The 20376-nt window shown below is 40.0% G+C and overlaps 1 protein-coding gene across 4 annotated transcripts in view; it reads left to right on the plus strand.

The window, feature by feature from the left end:
* plxna1 (plexin A1) overlaps positions 1-20376 on the plus strand; it is a 219682-nt gene that overhangs the window by 150631 nt on the left and 48675 nt on the right. For all 4 annotated transcript variants that reach the window (XM_014468382.2, XM_023325775.1, XM_023325773.1 and 1 more), the window contains exons 11-12: positions 9170-9266; positions 10877-11067. In XM_014468382.2, coding sequence (XP_014323868.1) covers positions 9170-9266; positions 10877-11067 — 288 coding nt within the window. The remainder of the gene's footprint in view (positions 1-9169; positions 9267-10876; positions 11068-20376) is intronic.

Consider the following 20376-nt stretch of genomic DNA (forward strand, 5'->3'; position numbering starts at 1 on the left):
TGAACTAACAGATAAATGAATGGATGCAGAGAGCAAACCGAGGTCTGGAGAAGGGGCCAAACATGTCTGCAGGGAGAGAGGACAGTCCAGTGATAGTCTGTCACACATCCTTACAGTGTGTGTGTGTATGTGAAAGAAATGAGTCAGGGTGCTGACGCAAGCTTCACTCCTATGACTTTATGAGATTTGTTAATATAACTAACCGACTGCAATAACCGGAGGCCGTAAACCTTTTTATTTTCAATACATCAAAGCGTGCACATATTTTCAGACATTCGCGCCGTTAAAAGTGTCGGGAAAGAGGCTAATGAGGGCCTTAGTGCTGCTCTGTGTAGGGTAGGTGCGGTGGGGCATGGTAAAGTCTGGCCTGGCATGGCCTTACACAGCTTAATGAGATATAAACAGTGGACCTGCCACCTCTTTCAGCCATACCACACACTGACTCTGTTTTAATTGGCCTGCAGACTGCCTGTGTGTTTAAGTGTGTGTGTGCAACATGTGGGGGCAGTGGCTGGAATCTACTGTGAGCTGCTGCAAATTAAAGACTGCCATGTGATCGCTCAGATGACACTAATCAGATTTTGATTTCAGGGGAGTGCAGTGTTTTTACAGTTGCAATTTTTTTGTTTTGTATTTCCTTTAAAAAAAAAAAAATTGGTACTTTATTCAAAAACATATTTTTTTTACTATGTCAGTTAGAAAGCCTTTGAGTCATTTAATGCTGAAGTTGGTGCTTTTTATTTATGCATTTATTTGCACTGGGCGCTTATCTTCCACTGATTCCACTGAGTTTGATATCTAAAAGTCCTTCATTGTCTTGTCTTTTTCCTTCCTTTCAAATCAAAATGCTTGGTCTCTGAGAATGTTACTGGCCCACTTCAGGATGAATTTATCGGATTGTCCACTCCTGGGCAGCTCCTGTCCACTCCTGCCCTAAATGATGATGACCTCAAATTATTTGTAAATGTCCCTTTAATGTTCCCCAGATTGATGAGAAGCAGCAGTTACTGCTTTAAGATGATTGTTGATATCTTTCCGCCTTGGAATTTTATCAGCACACATCTTCACCAGACCAATGATCCATTATCCATATGATTTTATTTAGTAGCACCAGGCTGCTGAAAGAGTACATTGTTTTTTTGCACATATTAGATTCAGCTTTGGTAAATAAACAACAATAGTGTAGAATCTTTTGTGTATTTGTCCAGATAAGAGTAGATTTAAATTATTATAGGGAAAAATCATTTTGTGAAACCATAAAAAAAAAAACTTTCTCTCCTTATTTGTTTTAAGCATCTGACTTCCTTTCTTTGTCCGTCCTATCTTCAGCTTTCTGTCTCTCCTCCAGGTGACGATCAGAACGCCCACGCTCCCTTCTAGGATAAATAAGAATTAATTGCTGCACAGCTATCATCATATGCCAAATGCTCCACCCGTCCTCCACCCCACTTTAATTATCTATTTTTCATTTCTACCTCTCCCCCACATCCATTCAATTTGTAACCTTTACTCTACACACGCTCTGGATTTTACCAGTTCAATTTCTTCATGATTATCAGGAGATTAGCAAGAACAAAATTTGCCTTCAGGGTCTAACAGAGCTACCCGATTTATTTTGTCATTTTGAGCAGATGTGGTTGCATTTGGGTGGGGAAGACACACTCCATATGAAGGGTTTTCTGCCAGAAGATGGCATCAACTCGTTTTCTCAAATGCCACTGTCAATGAGACACTTCGATAGCAGGGTTTCTGTAGAGTACATGAAACGTCTAGTATTGAAGCCATGAAAAGTTGATGGTACTTCTGAGATCTAAAGAAGTAGGACTAAAGAAAAAGCTTGAAGAAATGTTTCTATTTCCAAACTTTATTCCAAGTTTCAGTTATTCATGTTTGTCCATCCATCTTTTTATATTTCATTAGAGGCACAAAAACGCATTTGTTCTTTTAAATTGAGCAAATGTATTGAGAACTGTGGAGTTTTAAGTCTGGAAAAATCTAAAATTTTAACATAAAAATGTGCAAAAACTTTTTACCAACTATAAGTTCTCATCTACAGCTATCTTTCTCTTGATATGTAAAGGCTACTTTATTAAAGTGCTGTTCTTTTGATGAATGAATGCCACAAAACTCTGGGTTTTTTTAATACATGTGCTTATTTAAGCCTACTGGCGAGTTGGTGAGGGGAGAAAGGCTGCCAGATGAATGGCACAAAGTTGACAGAGAAGCAAAAGGGTGACACTGAAAATATGGACATTTCTGCAAAGTACCACATATCAGATTTTTTCCCTCTGTAAGAAGTCTTGTAGCTTACACTAGCTTAATGTGTTGGCTGAAAAATAAGAAACATTGACTATGACAGCATTATTTTTCTCTCAAGCCAGCATTTTTTTCTCCCGCTCCCTTCTTTCTGTGTTTCTTTCTATTAGTGTAGAAAGTATTAGTCCAAGCCTGTGCATGTGTGTGGGCGTGTGTGCGTGTGTGTGTGTGTGTGTATATGGGTCTCTGTGCAAGAGATAAGCTGGCTAACTGGGTCCGGCCATGCTCCAATCCTGTTAGCATTAGCGATTAGCACTGGCTAACAGTCTCCTATTATGAGCAGGGAGTGATTCCAAGTTGCCTGACCTCACACATAGTGTACACACATTCACACTCCCTAAGCAGTGAGAAGGATTACCACTTGAGCCTTGATTAGGAGGCCATATCTGCCTGGAAGTTGACTGCATGTGTATGTGTTGTGCATAAATGAGTATAGCGATGTGTAAATCTTGACTTGGACAGACACTATGTGTCGGACCTAATCTAGTCGGGTAAAGACTATTTTAGATGGACCAACTTTGCGTCAGTGTCCTCTGTTTGTTTCATCGCCTCTCCTTTTGTGAGATATCTTATAGCTGGAAGGATCTGCAGTTGATTGAAGGATGTGTTCGGTCAGGTCTGACTTTCCTGTCATCACCTCTGGAAAACTGTCAAGAGATGGAGAAAAGCCTGTCTTGTCATCGGTATAGACTTGCCCGGGGCAAGTTTGATATTTTTAGGTGTCCGGCTTCAGAATGACTAATTATATGACTGTGACCCTCAGAAAGTAGCAGTTGTTATACTTTTAGCTTCCTTCAACCATAGTTCCTGCTGGTTCTCATATTCATTCTCCGTTTGTTTGTTCTGTCTCTTGTTAGTCTCTCTCAGGAATATGCTGACAACAACACGTCAGATGCAAATAAACTCACACTTATTTCTCCAGGGTCACTGATTGCCCCACTGATCTCTCTAGCTACATTCAAACATTGACTTTGTCTACAGCTCATCTCTGTTAGATTAAAGGATGGGTAATTGCAATTCTACAAACATTCTGAAGAAAACATTTTCTGTTAATTGGCAAATATCAATAAATTTACCCCCCAAAAAACCCTGTTTAAATGTTGGTAGTGGCTTGATAAACCAACAACATGCTCTCAATGTTGTTTGATATTAAACACTGAGGAGTATACAATCATATGTTTGTACTTAATGCTACAAACAATTTTTTTGTTTTTATTTTGTTGTATTGTATTTATTCTATTGTGAGATTATAAGAGACTTATATGAATATAAATGTTTAGTGAGATTTCGAAAGGGAACTCTAAGATCCCATGACTATTGATTCGTGCCCCTTGTCAGGCTCCCAACGGCTACTTTGGGAACCACTGCATCACACAGTTGTTACATTTCAGGGGGAAAAAATGTCTGTATTTAATAGTGGGAATGGAGACATGTCTGGAAAGGCAGAAGGGTTTTCTCTTTGCGTCTGTCCTAATTGTGGATTTAGCTTTTTAGAATCATGCTAGCTTCAGTTATTCAACAACTGAAGACATTTATTGAATAAAATGTCTTTTTTTTATTCAATAATCTAGCTTCAGTTATACAATAGCTGAAGCTAGAAATTATATAATTATACTAATATGAATATTCTGTTAATACATTTTATTTCAACAAATTTATCTCTTTCATCATGTTTTTAAATAATAATTGGTTGACATAAAGAATAATGCTTTATTTTTTACATTTTGTGGTTAGTCTGTATTGTGTCTTGCAAACAGTGAGTGGGGTTTTTTTTTAGTTGTGTTTTTCCTGCTGTCGCTTAAATATGCATTGTGCCACTGTGCTGATTTACTATAAAACTTTAATAAGCTTTTGGTTCAGTGACAGAAGATGAGCTCTAGATCATAACCTAACAATCCCAACCCTGTGTTACCCATTATATGCATGTACATGCCCAGCCACACCTTCTCCCTTACTAATTATTTATGCTTTTTGAATGAAGACCCCACAAACCCTCATTTCTCCATACTCTGCGCACGAATCCTCACCTCTTTGTTGATGGATGTACGAACACAGACACCTTTACCACCGACTAAAATGGAGAGTAAAGGCTAAGTAGTGATGTTCCCAGCTGTCAGCGAATGCCTTCAACATAGGGGTGTGTGTGGTGTAGATTTTGAAAGAGACTACTCGTCTGGCTGTAAAGCAGGGTTAAGGGGAACACCTACATCAGTCATCTATTAGGTTATCCAGTGGAGTTGGCTGTCTGATTCAGGGGGAAGCAGGGCATGTTCTCATTCACTGCTCAGCAGAAAAGCGGCAGTGACAGTGAACGGTGCCTTGACCTCCTGGTCAAGGCACCTCCAACAGGTCATCTGTCCTGAGGGGATACGGCACAGCAGCACAAAGACACAGTTAATGACTTTGAAATATAGAAATGGATTCAGCATAGAGCCATAGAACACATATGACATTATATTACCGGAGGGAAACCATTCCCTCAGCCCTGCTGTTTGGTGTTTCTGGGTTCGCTGAAAATGTGCTGACATATATCCTTCACTACAACATTAATCAAAGATATTATTCATCATCCTTCTTTTTTCGAGTTAAACACCTCAGCTTGTCTTGTCCCAATTACAAACTTTTCCTTGTCTCTTTGAGTCTGTTTTAATGAAGATTAATTAGATTTTTAATATTCTGCTTTTAGTAGCCACCTAGTTTCCAACTAGACTGTTACTTCTTGAAAGACAAATGTGTGAATGTGAGATACACACCTGATGGTGGTCGCTGTAAAAGTTAATGAATCTCAAACACCTGTATCAGCTTTAGCATGTGCCACATGCAGTCTGTAAATGTTCTGCATTTCATAGAAACTTATGAATGTATTGCCCCTCAATATTTTTTCTTTTACACATTTTTAACATTACAAACACAAGTTTTAAGTTAAGATCTTAATCTGATCTAGAATAAGTGACATGACCATGACTTGATGCTTTACTTTCCAGTTTACTTTGCTAGTAAAAACATGAAAAATGTCAGTCTCTAGATTTGCAAACCTGCTGATTCTGCAAAGTTCTGATTTGTCTGTTGCATTTCGTTATCCAAACCTACAGCAGCGATGTGTCCCTGAGTATCTTTCTTACCCCACTTTCTCTTCTGTCTTTTTGTCTTGAACACTCTCACACACTCAAACATACTATTTCATTCTCTTCACCCCTTGCAGAAAACGTCTTGCTCTCAGGCACTCTGGGTGGTCTCTTGGTGATGAGGACTGGGAGGAATGGATGGGGGAGGGAATGCTGAAGAAATCCGTATGTTTGGACCGGACAAAAATAATAACTAACGTTCAGAACGCGGTGTTGGTGTGGCGGTTCCTCTTCCTGTGTTTGCATGTCTTTCTATATTTCATTTATGGTTCCTGTACATGAGCCTTTGATGAAATTTCCAACAACCTTCTCCAGAAACTGCCCCACGTGCGGGATGCGTATTTATAGCACTGCGCCTGAGATGTTTGTTATATGCGATAAAGAAATCTGCTTCATATTTCCTTGTTTGACTGCAGGTGTTTTGGGGGCATGGAGGTAGACGAGAGAAAGTCAGGCCGAGATTGATAGCAGGAGAGGATCATGCAGAGGTGTGGGGAAGGAATAATAAGAGGCAAAGGAAGAAGAGGGGAAGAGGCGGGAGTCAGGAGGAGGATAGGGAGAGAAGGAGGCGCAGAGGAATGTGTGAATAGACCAAGGCAGACGTGTCAGAGAACAAATTGAAAATGCCAATTTCACTTTAGCCCCCACCAGTTCAAGCGCTTATAGCCCAGCCATGGCCTCTTATTCCGTGTGTAAATGAATGGTGTCCACGGAATAACACACAATCACCTCCCTCTATCCATCTTGGCCTCGCTATTTCTCCTTCACCCCTGCTGCTGAATAATCTGCTCTCTGCTCTTTTTCCCTTATTGCTGGATCAGGCTTCTTCTCCACAGCTTTTCTTGAATTTCACCTCATCTCTGGACTTTCTATCACACATTACAAGCATGTTCTTGTACACTAATCGTTATTTGCCTCATGTTGGGTTTAATTCACCTCGATGATTTGGTAAATATGACATCTAAACTTAGTGTATATACTTTGGCATTAACTATCTTTCAGTTAACATCCCAGGTTTGTAGTACACCACTGCCTGCCAAAATCAGAGCTAAAGTGGGCTTGATATCCCACTTTGACAGGACTTCCTATTTAAAATTAGAAACTACACTTTTAATCTGAGCTGCATGCAGACATGTTTCTTTATTCATTTCCACCTTCAGGGCACACTAAATGCAAATCATCCAATCACAGAGGCAAAGAAAGAATTAATCAGCTATTCAGAAATTGTGACATTGCTATGTCCTTTCTTTTTCTTATCTTGTCTATGCACATTTCTTCACCTCCTCCCTTGCTAAAACACATTTAAAATCACTATTATTACGGACGCTCAGATAAATCTCACAGTATCGCTCTGAAGTGGGAGATATCGCATAGTGGTAGCAAGTTGTAGCTTGATTCAATCTGCGAGGACCCTGTAGCCTCAGGACGGGGGCTTTCACATTAGATTTTATCACCACTTCACCACAAGAGAAGAGGCCTGCTATCTCTGCCCCCTGAAGCTACTGAAGATGGTGACCATAGCAGAGGAGGGGAAAGCTATTGGGCACCTTCTGAGTGACTATGGTATTAGGTCGTATCTCCATTCCTGCAGGCCATCATCCCTACATCAGGGAATATGGCAGGCAATATGGTACATATCATCAGCATTACGTGCAGTGGCTGCAATAAATTCCTGTTTTTGTTTGTTTTGGAGTAGCATTATCCTGCACTGACAAGTTTTAGAAAAAGTTTACATTTAAACCCAGTACTTTTAGTCAGCTTTTGAGGGGGAAGTGGTTCAGTAAGAAATTTTGAACAAAGTCACCTTGTGTTGCACAGCCCTTTTTATTGTTTCAAAAGGACAGTTCCAAACTTCTCCCATAACATTTCGCAATGTTTGAGCAAACAGAGATAAGGGCTTGTCCAAACTACTTGGTCCTCTTAGTCTTTTGTTTCCTCAGTTAGTGCCAAAGTTTTATGTGTATTTAGGTCGATGTTCAGCTACTCTACAGGATATTTTAATCTAAATCTATATGGTCTGTTAGATTTTGATTATAAATGCTGTACTACCAATTTTCCATCAGTAAATACTCATGTTGATATTAACTAGCTAAAATTTCAAAAGAAGAACATCTTAAGTATCACTAAAACAACTGTGGGTCACATTTTCTTTGAAGCAAATCTTCAATTGCTCATGTTACATCTGAGGTTGTTCAAAGTGAGGGTATATGGCATTGCTCTGGTTATGTCCAAATGACCATTTCACACAAATACACAGCAAACATTCATAGTTCTCATTGAGAACTATTGTTCTCTTTGAAAATGTTGTTTTTTTGTCACTAAGCACACCTGGTGGACAAGAAGTAGAAATGGTGCAGATGTTCCCAATTTGTTTGAAAATGCCCAGGTTAATGTAGACAGTGTCCATTGAGGAAGGTTGTGTGTTTAGAGAACCATTCCTCTTTTGACGTACCACACATTTTGCATAACTATCAGGCTGAAAGTTTACTAGTTGGATTCACCAGATTTTTTGAATGAAGTCTCCTGTTTTTTTAAAAGCTTCATTCAAATGAGTGGCATAATGACAAAAAAAAGGTTCCCAGCATTATCGACTCTCCACTGACCTTAACAGTGGGCTTGAGGTGGTTTTCTGAACATTTTATCCTTCGTTTCATCCCAACCTGATGTGAAATGCTTGTGGTAAAAAAAAAACTTGCTCTTATTGTAATCAGAAGAAAGCACACAGTTCCCGTTAAAGTGCAAGTAGAGTTAAGCAAACCTCACTTCTGATGGTCAGACAGAAGAATCTTCTTTTGGTATTACTCCAAATGAGTCGGTGGGCATGTAAATGATTTTGGAAACTTGATGACCCTAAGAGGTCACTCATTGCTGCAGTTCAACAACAGTTATCTTTGGGATGTTATCTTCAGTTTATTCTCCTTACTGCTTCTGGTGACAAGATGGATGTAAACATGCTTCTCCAAATCTAGTAAAGCTAAGGCTACATCTTGCTTAAGGAGACTGTTAGCTTAAACGTGCTTGGCACTGTGAGAAGAGAGAAGGTGATGACGCAGCTTGTGCTTTCAGCACCGCTCCTGGGTATCTTTTGAGAAGATAGTTTACGTCTGTGTGACTCAGGGGAGGAGGTGTACCCTCTGAAGCTGCATTTTATTTGGTGGTGATAATTGTTATTTATTTGTTAGGAGAGGTCTCAAGGGAGCTTTTTTCTATGTCATCCCTTCAGTTCACACACCGCCATCAGATTACCGCTTCTAAGACTTGTTGTCTCATTTAAAGCAAATCCATAAAACTGATTATGCCGATGAGGAGTCAATTACGTTTCATTTCTTATTAGTTCAGGATGCAAAAATGAAATTAGATGAGAATATTATTGTTGGAGATATATTAGGCTTTTCATTCATCACTGGGATGGAATGAGTCATGCAGTGATGGGGATCCCAATTTCTTAATCAACTCCGCGCTCTGCTAGGGAGCCGTGGATGTGCCATGTGTGAAAATCACAATATAGCCTGTCTCTCATACTTCATTTTTATGGCCCCTTTGACTGTGTGAGCGCCGTAGCATATCACATTACTAGCAGCTAGTCGCTGAACTCAGTTTCTTCTTTCTTATTTTTCTCCTACATTCTCCTTCTTTTATTGAACTAATGCAAGTTTTACTATTGTAAAAAAAAGTTTAGATGAGCAACTTTGTACTAATCTTGTGCTTAATGTTGTTCTCTGTTTCAGTATACTTACGAAGGGGATGAAATCAGCGACTTGCCAGTGGATCTGTCTGTAGTTTGGAATGGAAACTTTGTCATCGACAACCCCTACAACATTAAAGGTAAGTTAGTTGTATGTCATTCACTTAACACTGTATTTACACTGTTTAGCTTTGAGTTTTACTGTTCCTAATAGTACCATCTGTATGTTTCATATTTTTTGCTCATTAGTACTGTGCTTAAGCTGGTCTCAACACATGGGCATATTGCTGCTTTAATTTTTTTCTTAACACTTTTATGTAAAATGAAATTAAATGTATTTTTTTTCTTACACTGATATGATCCGTCTGCTCTAAGGACAGGCTGGGATGAGATTCTTAGCGTATAAGCATGAACAAAAGTACTCATTTTTAACCAAATTTACACTTTTACATAAAAAACAACTGAAGCACTTTCTAATTATACTGAAATTTAGCAATCAGAAAAAATTGTGGTGACCTAACACAGGAAGAGGTTTGTTTGATTTAGTGCCAGCCAGTGAGGAAAAGAAAGGTGAGATGTTAAACAGGTTACTATACAATTAGGCATACAACGTTTGTGTAAACTCTAATCTGCATATATATGTTATGTTCTGGTTTATAACCCCAAATTGCTCTCCAAACAAAGAGCTATGCGGGTAGTGATTAAACTCATACATGCTCTATGCAACACTGTGGGACAAGACAATGAGATCATGTCTGTTGGATATAATTACTGGTAAAACACTCTTTGTAGGGCTGTCTTTATAATTATTGTGGCTTATGCAGCACAGCAGGGGGACTATAACATTATCCCCCTGCTGTGAGCTAAAATAACCTCATCACCAGTGTTCGATACGTCCTGTGGATGTACACAGGGTGGATGCACACACATTCAGAGGGAGTGTCATTGTCTGGTTCTGGTTGTTGCTCTTTGAGGGTTGCAGACACAAGCGAGACGCTGAGGGATTCTGGCTTGACATATTCTATATGCTCAAGCTGTTTCATCTTTAATGCTGGTAAAATGGTGATTGCTGCCATTTGGTAGTAATATAAGTCACTTCATGTATTGATCAATCCCTGTTGTCTAAATGTGCCAGCCAAGCTGTTGTTGTCTCACATTTCACATGTTTCTCGAGCTGCTGAGCTGCATCTGATGTCATACGAGTGTGTCTGTAACGTATACCGCGTGTCTGCACAAACAAATTCAGACAGTATCAGCATCAGGCATCAGTGGCTCTGCATTGTGTGTTATCGCTAATATGAATCTCCTGAGTGCATCCAGAGGGCATCTGCAGGACAAAGATGTTCCCCTACCATCAGGGTTAACATCTGGTGGAGTGTTAGCGATCCTTCTCTATCATAAATACGGTTAGGATCGTGTAATTACAGGGAAATCGTTTAGCTGCCAGTAATTGGAACACGTTTTTTAAAAGCTGCTGCATTACCAGTGGGATTTGGAGTTAAAATTGGGATGAGAGTGAGGTGATCTTTAAGTGAAGGAGTCTTAGCTTTGTCTTATGAAATACATTTTCATGGAGATCTTGGAATGGTGAAAGTAGTTTGTTTCAAAACACAACCCCCTGTGTTGTTTCTCTTTGCTGTCTTGGCTCATAAAAATTTGAAGAAATTGTTGACAGCGATGTTTTCTCTTGCTCTTGTAGTAGCGGAAAACAATTCAATCGCAACATTTTTCCCGTTCTTCTCATCTTCAGCTCACCTGTATAAGTGCTTTGCGCTACGAGGCAGCTGCGGCAAGTGTTTGAAGGCAAACCCTAGGTTCGAGTGTGGCTGGTGCGTAGGAGATAAGAAGTGCTCCCTCAGACAGGAGTGCACTCCCCCCGAGAACACCTGGATGCACGCTACCACTGGAAACAGCCGCTGCACACACCCAAAGATCACAAAGGTAAGCCCCAATTTCAATAATGCATAATAAGATGTTGAAAAGGTGTGTATGAAAGATAAATTATATCTGTGATGTTACAGTAACATGGTATTTATTCTTAACATGTAGTCACATTATAAAACAAACAAAAGAAAACAACAGAAGGCAGGTATTTGTTGTCCTTTTATCAAACCTTTTTCTTGCAATGACAGTAATGCCCAGAATTTTTTTTTTCTTCTCAGCGAGCTTCATAATTGCAAAAACAAAATCAAATGGGAAAGATTTTCACTGTCACCTGACACCATAACATCACAGCAGGCATGAATACTTCTGTATAAGCTCCTAATTATATAAACCTGAAGTTGAAGGGAATGTATAATCCTTTTACAACTTGTCTTTTTCAATTCTGTTTTGAGTTGTAGCTCACGAGAGGACAGAATACAGCCAAAAGTTGTTGACGAGTGATGACGTTTCACTTGGAGCAGAAAACTTGATTATCAGTGCATAAAACAATGTCAACCCAAGACCAGACGAAGTGACAGCAGTGTCTCCTGCTTTAATGTGGCATCATAAGGATGTGGAATTTTATGCTGATTTATCCAGTGACAAAGAGGAAGTTCAGAGAAACGTTGCCATCTGCTGCCACCAGAGACTGTCCAACTGTCTGAATATTACATTAGCATTTAAAATGCAAGTTCATAATAATTTGAATATATAGGCCAGCAATTATTTCACTCTCAACAGTCCTTTGCGATATGAATATTGCTCACACTGATATTGCAATTTATTGTGCAGCCCTAGTTACCAGTCCAATGGCTCTGTAAACGTTATAAGTGGATGGAAGCAGATGAACATCCCACATTTCTACATATTATCAGCCCTTGTATTACTGTCTGCTGTTTCTTATATTTTGTTTCACCTCAAAAAGTCTCTTCATGCTAATGTTTCCGTGTGGTAGATGGAAGAAAAATGTAAATGCTGAAACACAGTTTGTCTTTCACTTAACTGAGAAACTGAAACACCAAAAAAAAAAAGTTCATGCTGACATTCAACACTTATGGTGACATTATTGGTCAGAATAGGTACTTGCTTGGATCCATTTGTTTTCCGGTTGAATGAACTGTAATGTTGTCACCCCTCAGGTTTACTTTGTTGAATCCCTTGAAGCCAAGTTTTCAATGTTGTTATAATCCTGGGGCAAAATGTGTTCTCTTCACCTATTTCACAAAGCTGACCCACATTTCTTGCAACAAGGATCTTTGCGAAAGGAGGTCACTCTGTCCTCTTTCTTCTGCTGCCCATAAAGTAGCCATTTTTCTATTGTTATATTCTTGCTAGGTCATTTTTGACAGACATCAGTGTGAAGAAACTTTCTCCCAACCACTCACTTTCAGCTCTCAGATGTTGATCAAGTCACCCAAATATTTGATTTGACCAAAAGGAGTTGAAGTAAGCTTCAACTCTGCCCAGATTTTTCAGTCTCTTAGTTGTCAGTCAGTCCTTGATAGACTTACTAGTATGTTGTGAGTCGTCATGTTTTAGGCTCCACTTTTTCTTGAGCTTTGATTTTTTTTTTTATCACATACTTTGTTTTTTTCGGACAATGGTGTCTGAAAGCCATAATTTGCTTTAAAAAGAAAAAAACAATGAATAATTTAAGTTTTATACTTTATTTATACTACACAATATGTGGTTCAGACCAGCACAGACGGGCGAGCATGGAGGGGGTAGTCGACACACACTGACGCTGCGCACACTGACCAGATTATAGATGAGGCACAAAGAGGCAGAAACAGTGGTGATGCTGAAGAGGAAGACGGGAGCAAACCTAAGATGTGTGTTTCTGCTTATTGTTTCCCACTGCGGGTAGCCTGCATGGTTGTATGCTCTTTTGCACACTTGTGCATGATAGGCTGGGGGAGCTGAGGCGTCTAAACACTACAGTGTAACCATCTGTTGCCATCAGCAACCATGGCGGTGGTCCTCGTCTGACTGTGACCTGGGTCACGATGCCCACAGTGCTCACCACTGGTATGGACACACACACACAGCCCAGTGTGAAACTAACTCACTGGTCTGTGAGACATGTCTTGACATTCAGCCCTTTTAGCTACTGTCACTTTTTCCTGTTTTATTTACCTATTATGTTCTTATTTTAATCAAAACATATTTATAGAACTGAAAAATCAACACATTAGCTGAAATAGATGTTATGTTTAACAGCTGAAAGAAGTGAGAAATGCATAGGTAATATACATAATTTTAGATGCTTTCTCCTTTCATTAATGGAGACTTGTACTATTATACCCCTTAGAACTTTTGTTGTGCGACAGGCTGTGTTGCTTCGAATCCTTAATGGAGATATTGGATAATTGGAGCAGTGGCACATAGATAAATCCCTGAACCCTTGCGCCTTCTCTCTTCATCCTCGCTTCAGTTATCTCTTAGAAACAAGCATACAGAGACGAGGGGCTGTGTCTGTAAGAGAGAGGTGAGGGGGTGGTGGCAGGCAGGCAAGCAAACATGTGCTCCTGCATGCATATGTAGGGCTAAATTTTACCCTCTGGGCAAGATGTTGGTGGCAGTCAAAAAGCTGGCATAGACGAGCTCCAGAATCAGCAGGAGAGAGTCGCTGCTGGTTTCGGAGGGCAGGAGGAGAGACAAAGACAAGCCGAGCTGGGGGAGACACCGGGAAGAGGCATTATCGCCTCACTCCGCCATCGTCCTCTCCACCTATGACATTTACAGTCTGACATTTAATGCCAAAAGAACATCCGCAGGTGACAATCTCTCTCTCTTTTCATTCGCTGTTTTATTCCGTCAGCCAAAGAGCATCACATCGGCCACAAAAATTCAATACAATTTTGCTTCCTACCAGTCACTTGGCCAAGTCCGTTCTCCCCGCCCCCTTTTTTAAGCCTCCTCTTTATTTACTTCTGGCAGCTTTGTTTCGTGTTGCACTATGGAAGCTGCTCTGTGGCCTCTAATTTCACTTGGATTGGAGGTTTGCTCGGCACTTGATCCAGGAAGGAAACGCCACAGAACGTTGAACAACTGTCGACACAGTTGGCCAGAGACTTGAAAACAGCAAGTAGTGCCTCTGTTTGTTGTGCAACTTCCCATTTGATGTGGCTTGATTGTGGTCAGCTGGGCACCGTTTCCATAACAGCTCCAGCACCTGAGCAGCAGTAAATGTTGGGTGTTAAACTCTGATTTTAGAAATGGCAAAAATTAGGACCGTAAGCTGCTGAAGTCCTGATTTAATTTTTGCAGTGTTTCTCTGGCTTTACTCTTTCCACCGAATTCAGACTTGTGTGTGCATTTACATATGCATGTACAGTTTTTTATTTTTTTATTTTTACATATTGTCACTTTTAGAGCATAACCTCAAGTGTACTTCAATGGATTTTTCTTTTACTGACCAACAAAAAGTAGTTTATGATTAAGTAGGTATGTTAGTATTTTTGCAATTAGAAATTTGAAAGTGTGCTTTTTTATACAGTTAGGGCCAGAAATATTTGGACAGTGACACAAGTTTTGTTATTCTAGCTGTTTACAAAAACATGTTCAGAAATACAATTATATATATAATATGGGCTGAAAGTGCACACTCCCAGCTGCAATATGAGAGTTTCCACATCCAAATCGGAGAAAGGGTTTAGGAATCATAGCTCTGTAATGCATAGCCTCCTCTTTTTCAAGGGACCAAAAGTAATTGGACAATGGACTCTAAGGGCTGCAATTAACTCAGAAGGCGTCTCCCTCGTTAACCTGTAATCAATTAAGTAGTTAAAAGGTCTGGGGTTGATTCCAGGTGTGTGGTTTTGCATTTGGAAGCTGTTGCTGTGACCAGACAACATGCGGTCAAAGGAACTCTCAATTGAGGTGAAGCAGAACATCCTGAGGCTGAAAAAAAAGAAAAAATCCATCAGAGAGATAGCAGACATGCTTGGAGTAGCAAAATCAACAGTCGGGTACATTCTGAGAAAAAAGGAATTCACTGGTGAGCTTGGGAACTCAAAAAGGCCTGGGCGTCCACGGAAGACAACGGTGGTGGATGATCGCCGCATACTTTCTTTGGTGAAGAAGAACCCGTTCACAACATCAACTGAAGTCCAGAACACTCTCAGGGAAGTAGGTGTATCTGTCTCTAAGTCAACAGTAAAGAGAAGACTCCATGAAAGTAAATACAAAGGGTTCACATCTAGATGCAAACCATTCATCAATTCCAAAAATAGACAGGCCAGAGTTAAATTTGCCGAAAAACACCTCAAGAAGCCAGCCCAGTTCTGGAAAAGTATTCTATGGACAGATGAGACAAAGATCAACCTGTACCAGAATGATGGGAAGAAAAAAGTTTGGAGAAGAAAGGGAACGGCACATGATCCAAAGCACACCACATCCTCTGTAAAACATGGTGGAGGCAACGTGATGGCATGGGCATGCATGGCTTTCAATGGCACTGGGTCACTTGTGTTTATTGATGACATAACAGCAGACAAGAGTAGCCGGATGAATTCTGAAGTGTACCGGGATATACTTTCAGCCCAGATTCAGCCAAATGCTGCAAAGTTGATCGGACGGCGCTTCACAGTACAGATGGACAATGACCCCAAGCATACAGCCAAAGCTACCCAGGAGTTCATGAGTGCAAAAAAGTGGAACATTCTGCAATGGCCAAATCAATCACCAGATCTTAACCCAATTGAGCATGCATTTCACTTGCTCAAATCCAGACTTCGGACGAAAAGACCCACAAACAAGCAAGACCTGAAGGGTGCGGCTGTAAAGGCCTGGCAAAGCATTAAGAAGGAGGAAACCCAGCGTTTGGTGATGTCCATGGGTTCCAGACTTAAGGCAGTGATTGCCTCCAAAGGATTCGCAACAAAATATTGAAAAAAAACTATTTTGTTTGGGTTATGTTTATTTGTCCAATTACTTTTGAGCTCCTAAAATGTGGAGTGTTTGTAAAGAAATGTGTACAATTCCTACATTTTCTATCAGATATTTTTGTTCAACCCTTTAAATTAAACATTACAATCTGCACTTGAATTCTGTTGTAGAGGTTTCATTTCAAATTCAATGCGGTGGCATGCAGAGCCCAACTCGCGAAAATTGTGTTACTGTCCAAATATTTCTGGCCCTAACTGTATAATCCCCTCCATTCTGATATTAGAAGAATAAGAAGAATTGCAACAGATTGGCTTCAGATATGTCCTAAATAGTAAATGGAATCCACTTTTTTATATTTGAATCTAATGTTAAATTCAGCTTACTTGTGAAGACCTCAGTGAATAAACAGCTCCAAAAAGGCAAAATAACACAGCAGATAGGCCAGAGGTGTGAAGAAAGGGTTGGCTATAAAACAATGCCCTGGGCTTTTTAAGTCTTTCAAGGCACTGTTCAGTCCATCATCTTAAAAAAAAGGGTAAAACTACAAAAAATATAAATCCACATATATTTTTGTTGGCATCTTATAATAAAATAGACAGAGGTCTGTGTCTGTCAAGTGATAAAATGCGAAAATGTCGAATACTTTTGCATGGCCCTATACGTAACAAAACCCCTCTAACTCACAAGTCGACATTTGGAGCAATAAAACAATCTCCAGCTGGTGTGACCTGTATAAATGTCCTCAAGACCATGTTCAAAGTCGCACACTGTGCCTCTGTGTCCCAGTATTGAGCGGAAATGTCCCCTTACTGGTCCTGGATGCTACCTGGCCCACCATCATCCATCATTTCCTGCTTGCTCCCTCCTTTGGGACAGAAAGAGTATCACAGTGAGCCCTAGGAAACCAATTAAAACGGAGCCGGCCGTGCCAGCGTGGGGGCGGTAATGGTGCATTTTTAGTGCTTCTGCATGTGGCACAGTTTTTTTGCATTCTGTCAGCTTTTGAAAATAAGAAAGTGGATTACGTAAATGATCAGCTTTTTCTGCGGAGAAGTGCAAATGTCATTTATGTGCACATGAAAAAGCCAGTGATTTCTCTACACTGGGCTATTTAGCTCCAAGATTTTCAGCCTTCTCCTCTAATTGTTCTCCTCTGTGCATCTGTACCCCCTCAAGTTTTCCTTTTTTTCCCATGTTTTTCCTCTACAAGTCCAATGCTCTTGTCATTTTCCCATCTTTATAGCGACCTCTGTCAACACAGAGATAGTTTCTGCTCCTTTTAGAGGCTTTTATCGACTGGACCGCTTTGATTTGCTGATCGAGTTTTAGTGCTGAGCTTCATTGTTACTGCACAAGCAGACATAAAATGGGCTAGTGGCGGTGTAAATGCTTGCAATTCCTGTCCATAAAGGAACAATTACGGCAAGATGTCAGCTGTTTACTTTTTTACGATTCTTTCTGGGTCCTCAGAGTTGAGCTAGAATGTTCTAATTGGCCCCGAATGGATTTTGACTTCTGACATAATGTTCTTCACACATCTTCATTGATTATCTTATTAATAATTCACTTAGCCAGCTTGTAAAGGCTGTTATATGTATGTCAGTACCATCATCAGTTTGTTTGTGACTTTTTGTTTTTGTGAGAGGCTTTCACACTGCAGATAACTTCAGAGGCCTTACGCAGCGTGCATATCATCTCTCCGTGCCCCCTGCTTTCTTCTCCTGTTCTCCTCCCCCTCCTATAATGAGCAGATGCTATCTGTGCTCTGCTGCTTAGTCAGACACAATGGGCCTGACACAAAGCCTTCAACACAACAGGACAAGGATGCTACAAAGAAGAAAAAAAAGAGACTCTGAATGGGCGTAAAGCGTTGTGATGGCAAGCGGAGAATAGAGCGAGTGTTTAGGCTGGCGGCTTTTATCAAAAAGGCCTTTTTGTTTCTGCTGTTTAGCTGTTGATGTAGCAGCTCGTGTGTATGTGTGTTTGATAAGCTGCCACTTATTGAGAAAGAGAAGTTGATTAACATATCTGAAGATTCTGGCTGGGGAACTACTCCGGAGCCTTTAAAAATGCACATTTAGAGCAGAGCAAAAGCTGCAAGTTGGAGGAAAGTTGAAAAGGTTCGAGAGGGAGAAGAAAAGAGATGCTCATCAGCGTCTGAGCTGGTGCAAGATGGGAAGCAGTTTATTTTTATCTCTGTGGCATTTCAGCTCTGGCCTTCATGACACTGCGCTTCTATCAGCAGCGTTTGGAGCAGCTGCGTCTTACACTAACCAGCCACAGTTTCCGTAGTTCTATTTCACCGAAGTTTTTTCGTGGAAGGTATCGCACTGAAAAACATTTCCTTGAAGGACCAGTCTCATTATTATCCAGAAGGGCTCAAACACCTCCAGGAAGTGTTGTTATTAACAGATGTCCACACTATGGTCCAGTTTTACTTTCATCAAGTTTGATTTATTAAATTAATTTCCTATTGTTTAAAAGTATAAGATCCTGAGAATATGACTAGCCTGAGTAAAAATTCCAGAAAATTCACTGTATGTCAAAGTTATCATAAAAATGTAAATAAAACATTATCCAACTGATTCAAATTAAGTTTTTTAGTTATTTCACATATTGGCAGGTTAATTTTTTGTGTTATCTTTTCGGGTTGCCAGCCTGTAGTGGACGATTTAATAGACACACCTTCCAGCTGTAGGTTTAAAAATCTTACCCTTATAAGATTGAGGGGTGGTGTTCCTCTAGGACCCACTACATGACGGGTGGTATTTTTTGTTTGTTTGTTTGTAAAGATTTCCAAACAACCAATTTGTCCTTGTTACAAGCGAGGGGGGAAGTATATTAGCTTTATTTCAACAGCTGACAAGCAGTATGCAGCACTGTGAAAGGACTTTTGAAAGGATTTTAAAATAATTTTATGAGAGCTAACGAGATGCATACATTAGCTAGGATATATAGAAATAAATATTTTATTATAAGATATTTAACAAATCTTGTTTATGGCAGGGCTTGGAACTTTAAGTTCTACTTTAAGCAAAGTTCACTCCAAAGGTGGAGCTCAGTCAGTGTGGTGTTGTTGTTGACACGTCTGCATCGACGTACTGGTAATCTAAAAATAACAACAAGTGCTGTAGTGAAATAAAAGGTATGATGAAGGCTACTTAAGACATGCATAGAGGAAACAAATCTTAACAAAAACTAAAAATTTAATCTGTTGGGTTGTAAGAACAAGTTAATGAAAATAATGGCTACTTTCCCTGAAAAACAGTTACCAAACATCAGAACATGGTTAATCTCACCACTGTAATTACAGAACAAACACATTTATTATTATAAGTTTTTGATATGATGCAAGATTTTTTAAATTGTAAGTTTCACATCTAACATTTAACCGACTAACATCATGACACCCAACCGGCAGATTCTCCCACATTCCTCGTCCAGCCCCATTCTCCCCCCTCTGTGTTGCTTCAAATGATCCCTCTGCCCTGCCATGCTCTAATCCAATTAGCTTTAGGCCTAATTATGGTAGAAGTGACTGATTACTATTGTCTGCATATAGGGCTGGATGAATAGGAAGTGATTAGCGACCAGGCTGGCGCTTGGTAGCTATTAGCACCTCTGCTCACCTCTCACAGACCTTGAGGGGAAAGAAAGGGGATCCCTAGTTAAAGACTTTGTGAGTGTTAAATGTACAGATCAATCATTTCTGGTTGAGCGAGAGATAGGAGTGAGTCTTAGAGGGATGGGTCCAATATGAGAACTGGCATACTGGGATTGTTTAACTGAACAGAGATGTACTTAATAGGACTGATAAAGTAGCACTTCTCGCACAACACACTGACCATATCAACATTCATCACGCAGCTTAGTAGAGCGATTTGAAAAGCTGTTAAAATCCCTTGAACTTTTTCACATTTTGTGACTTCACAAACCAAATCTTGATCTATTATTATATTAGGATTTTAAAAAAGAACAACACAAAGTGCCCCATCCCCATGCCGCATGTTTTGTACAAACACGTTTTGATGTAATTACAGCATCCCAGTCTTTTACTGCCTGAAACCTTCTTCCAGGATTTTTACTTTGTTTTTCAAAAGGATGGACGGAGCTGAAGGCCAACTGCACCCCCATCTTTATGTTGTTAATGTATTGCTTTCATGTTCAGAAGTATTTTGGAACCTTTGCAATGATTTTTTTCTCCCATCATCTAACTTAATGTTGTCATTGTCATCTAACGAAAGGGCAGCTTCAGACCCGTCTACCCATGTCCGTTATGTTTGCTGGTTTGTTGTTCTTTGGATGGGCTGTACGTAAATGTGAATTTCCCCTCTAAGGATTAATAAAGTATTATCCATTCGTTCATTGATCCATCAACTCTGACCAGACATCAGTCATTGTTGAAGAAATTAAATCCCAACAGCATCATGCTACCAC

The sequence above is a fragment of the Xiphophorus maculatus genome, chromosome 20 (genome assembly GCF_002775205.1).
Source record: "Xiphophorus maculatus strain JP 163 A chromosome 20, X_maculatus-5.0-male, whole genome shotgun sequence".
In the NCBI taxonomy this organism is placed as follows: Eukaryota; Metazoa; Chordata; class Actinopteri; order Cyprinodontiformes; family Poeciliidae; genus Xiphophorus; species Xiphophorus maculatus.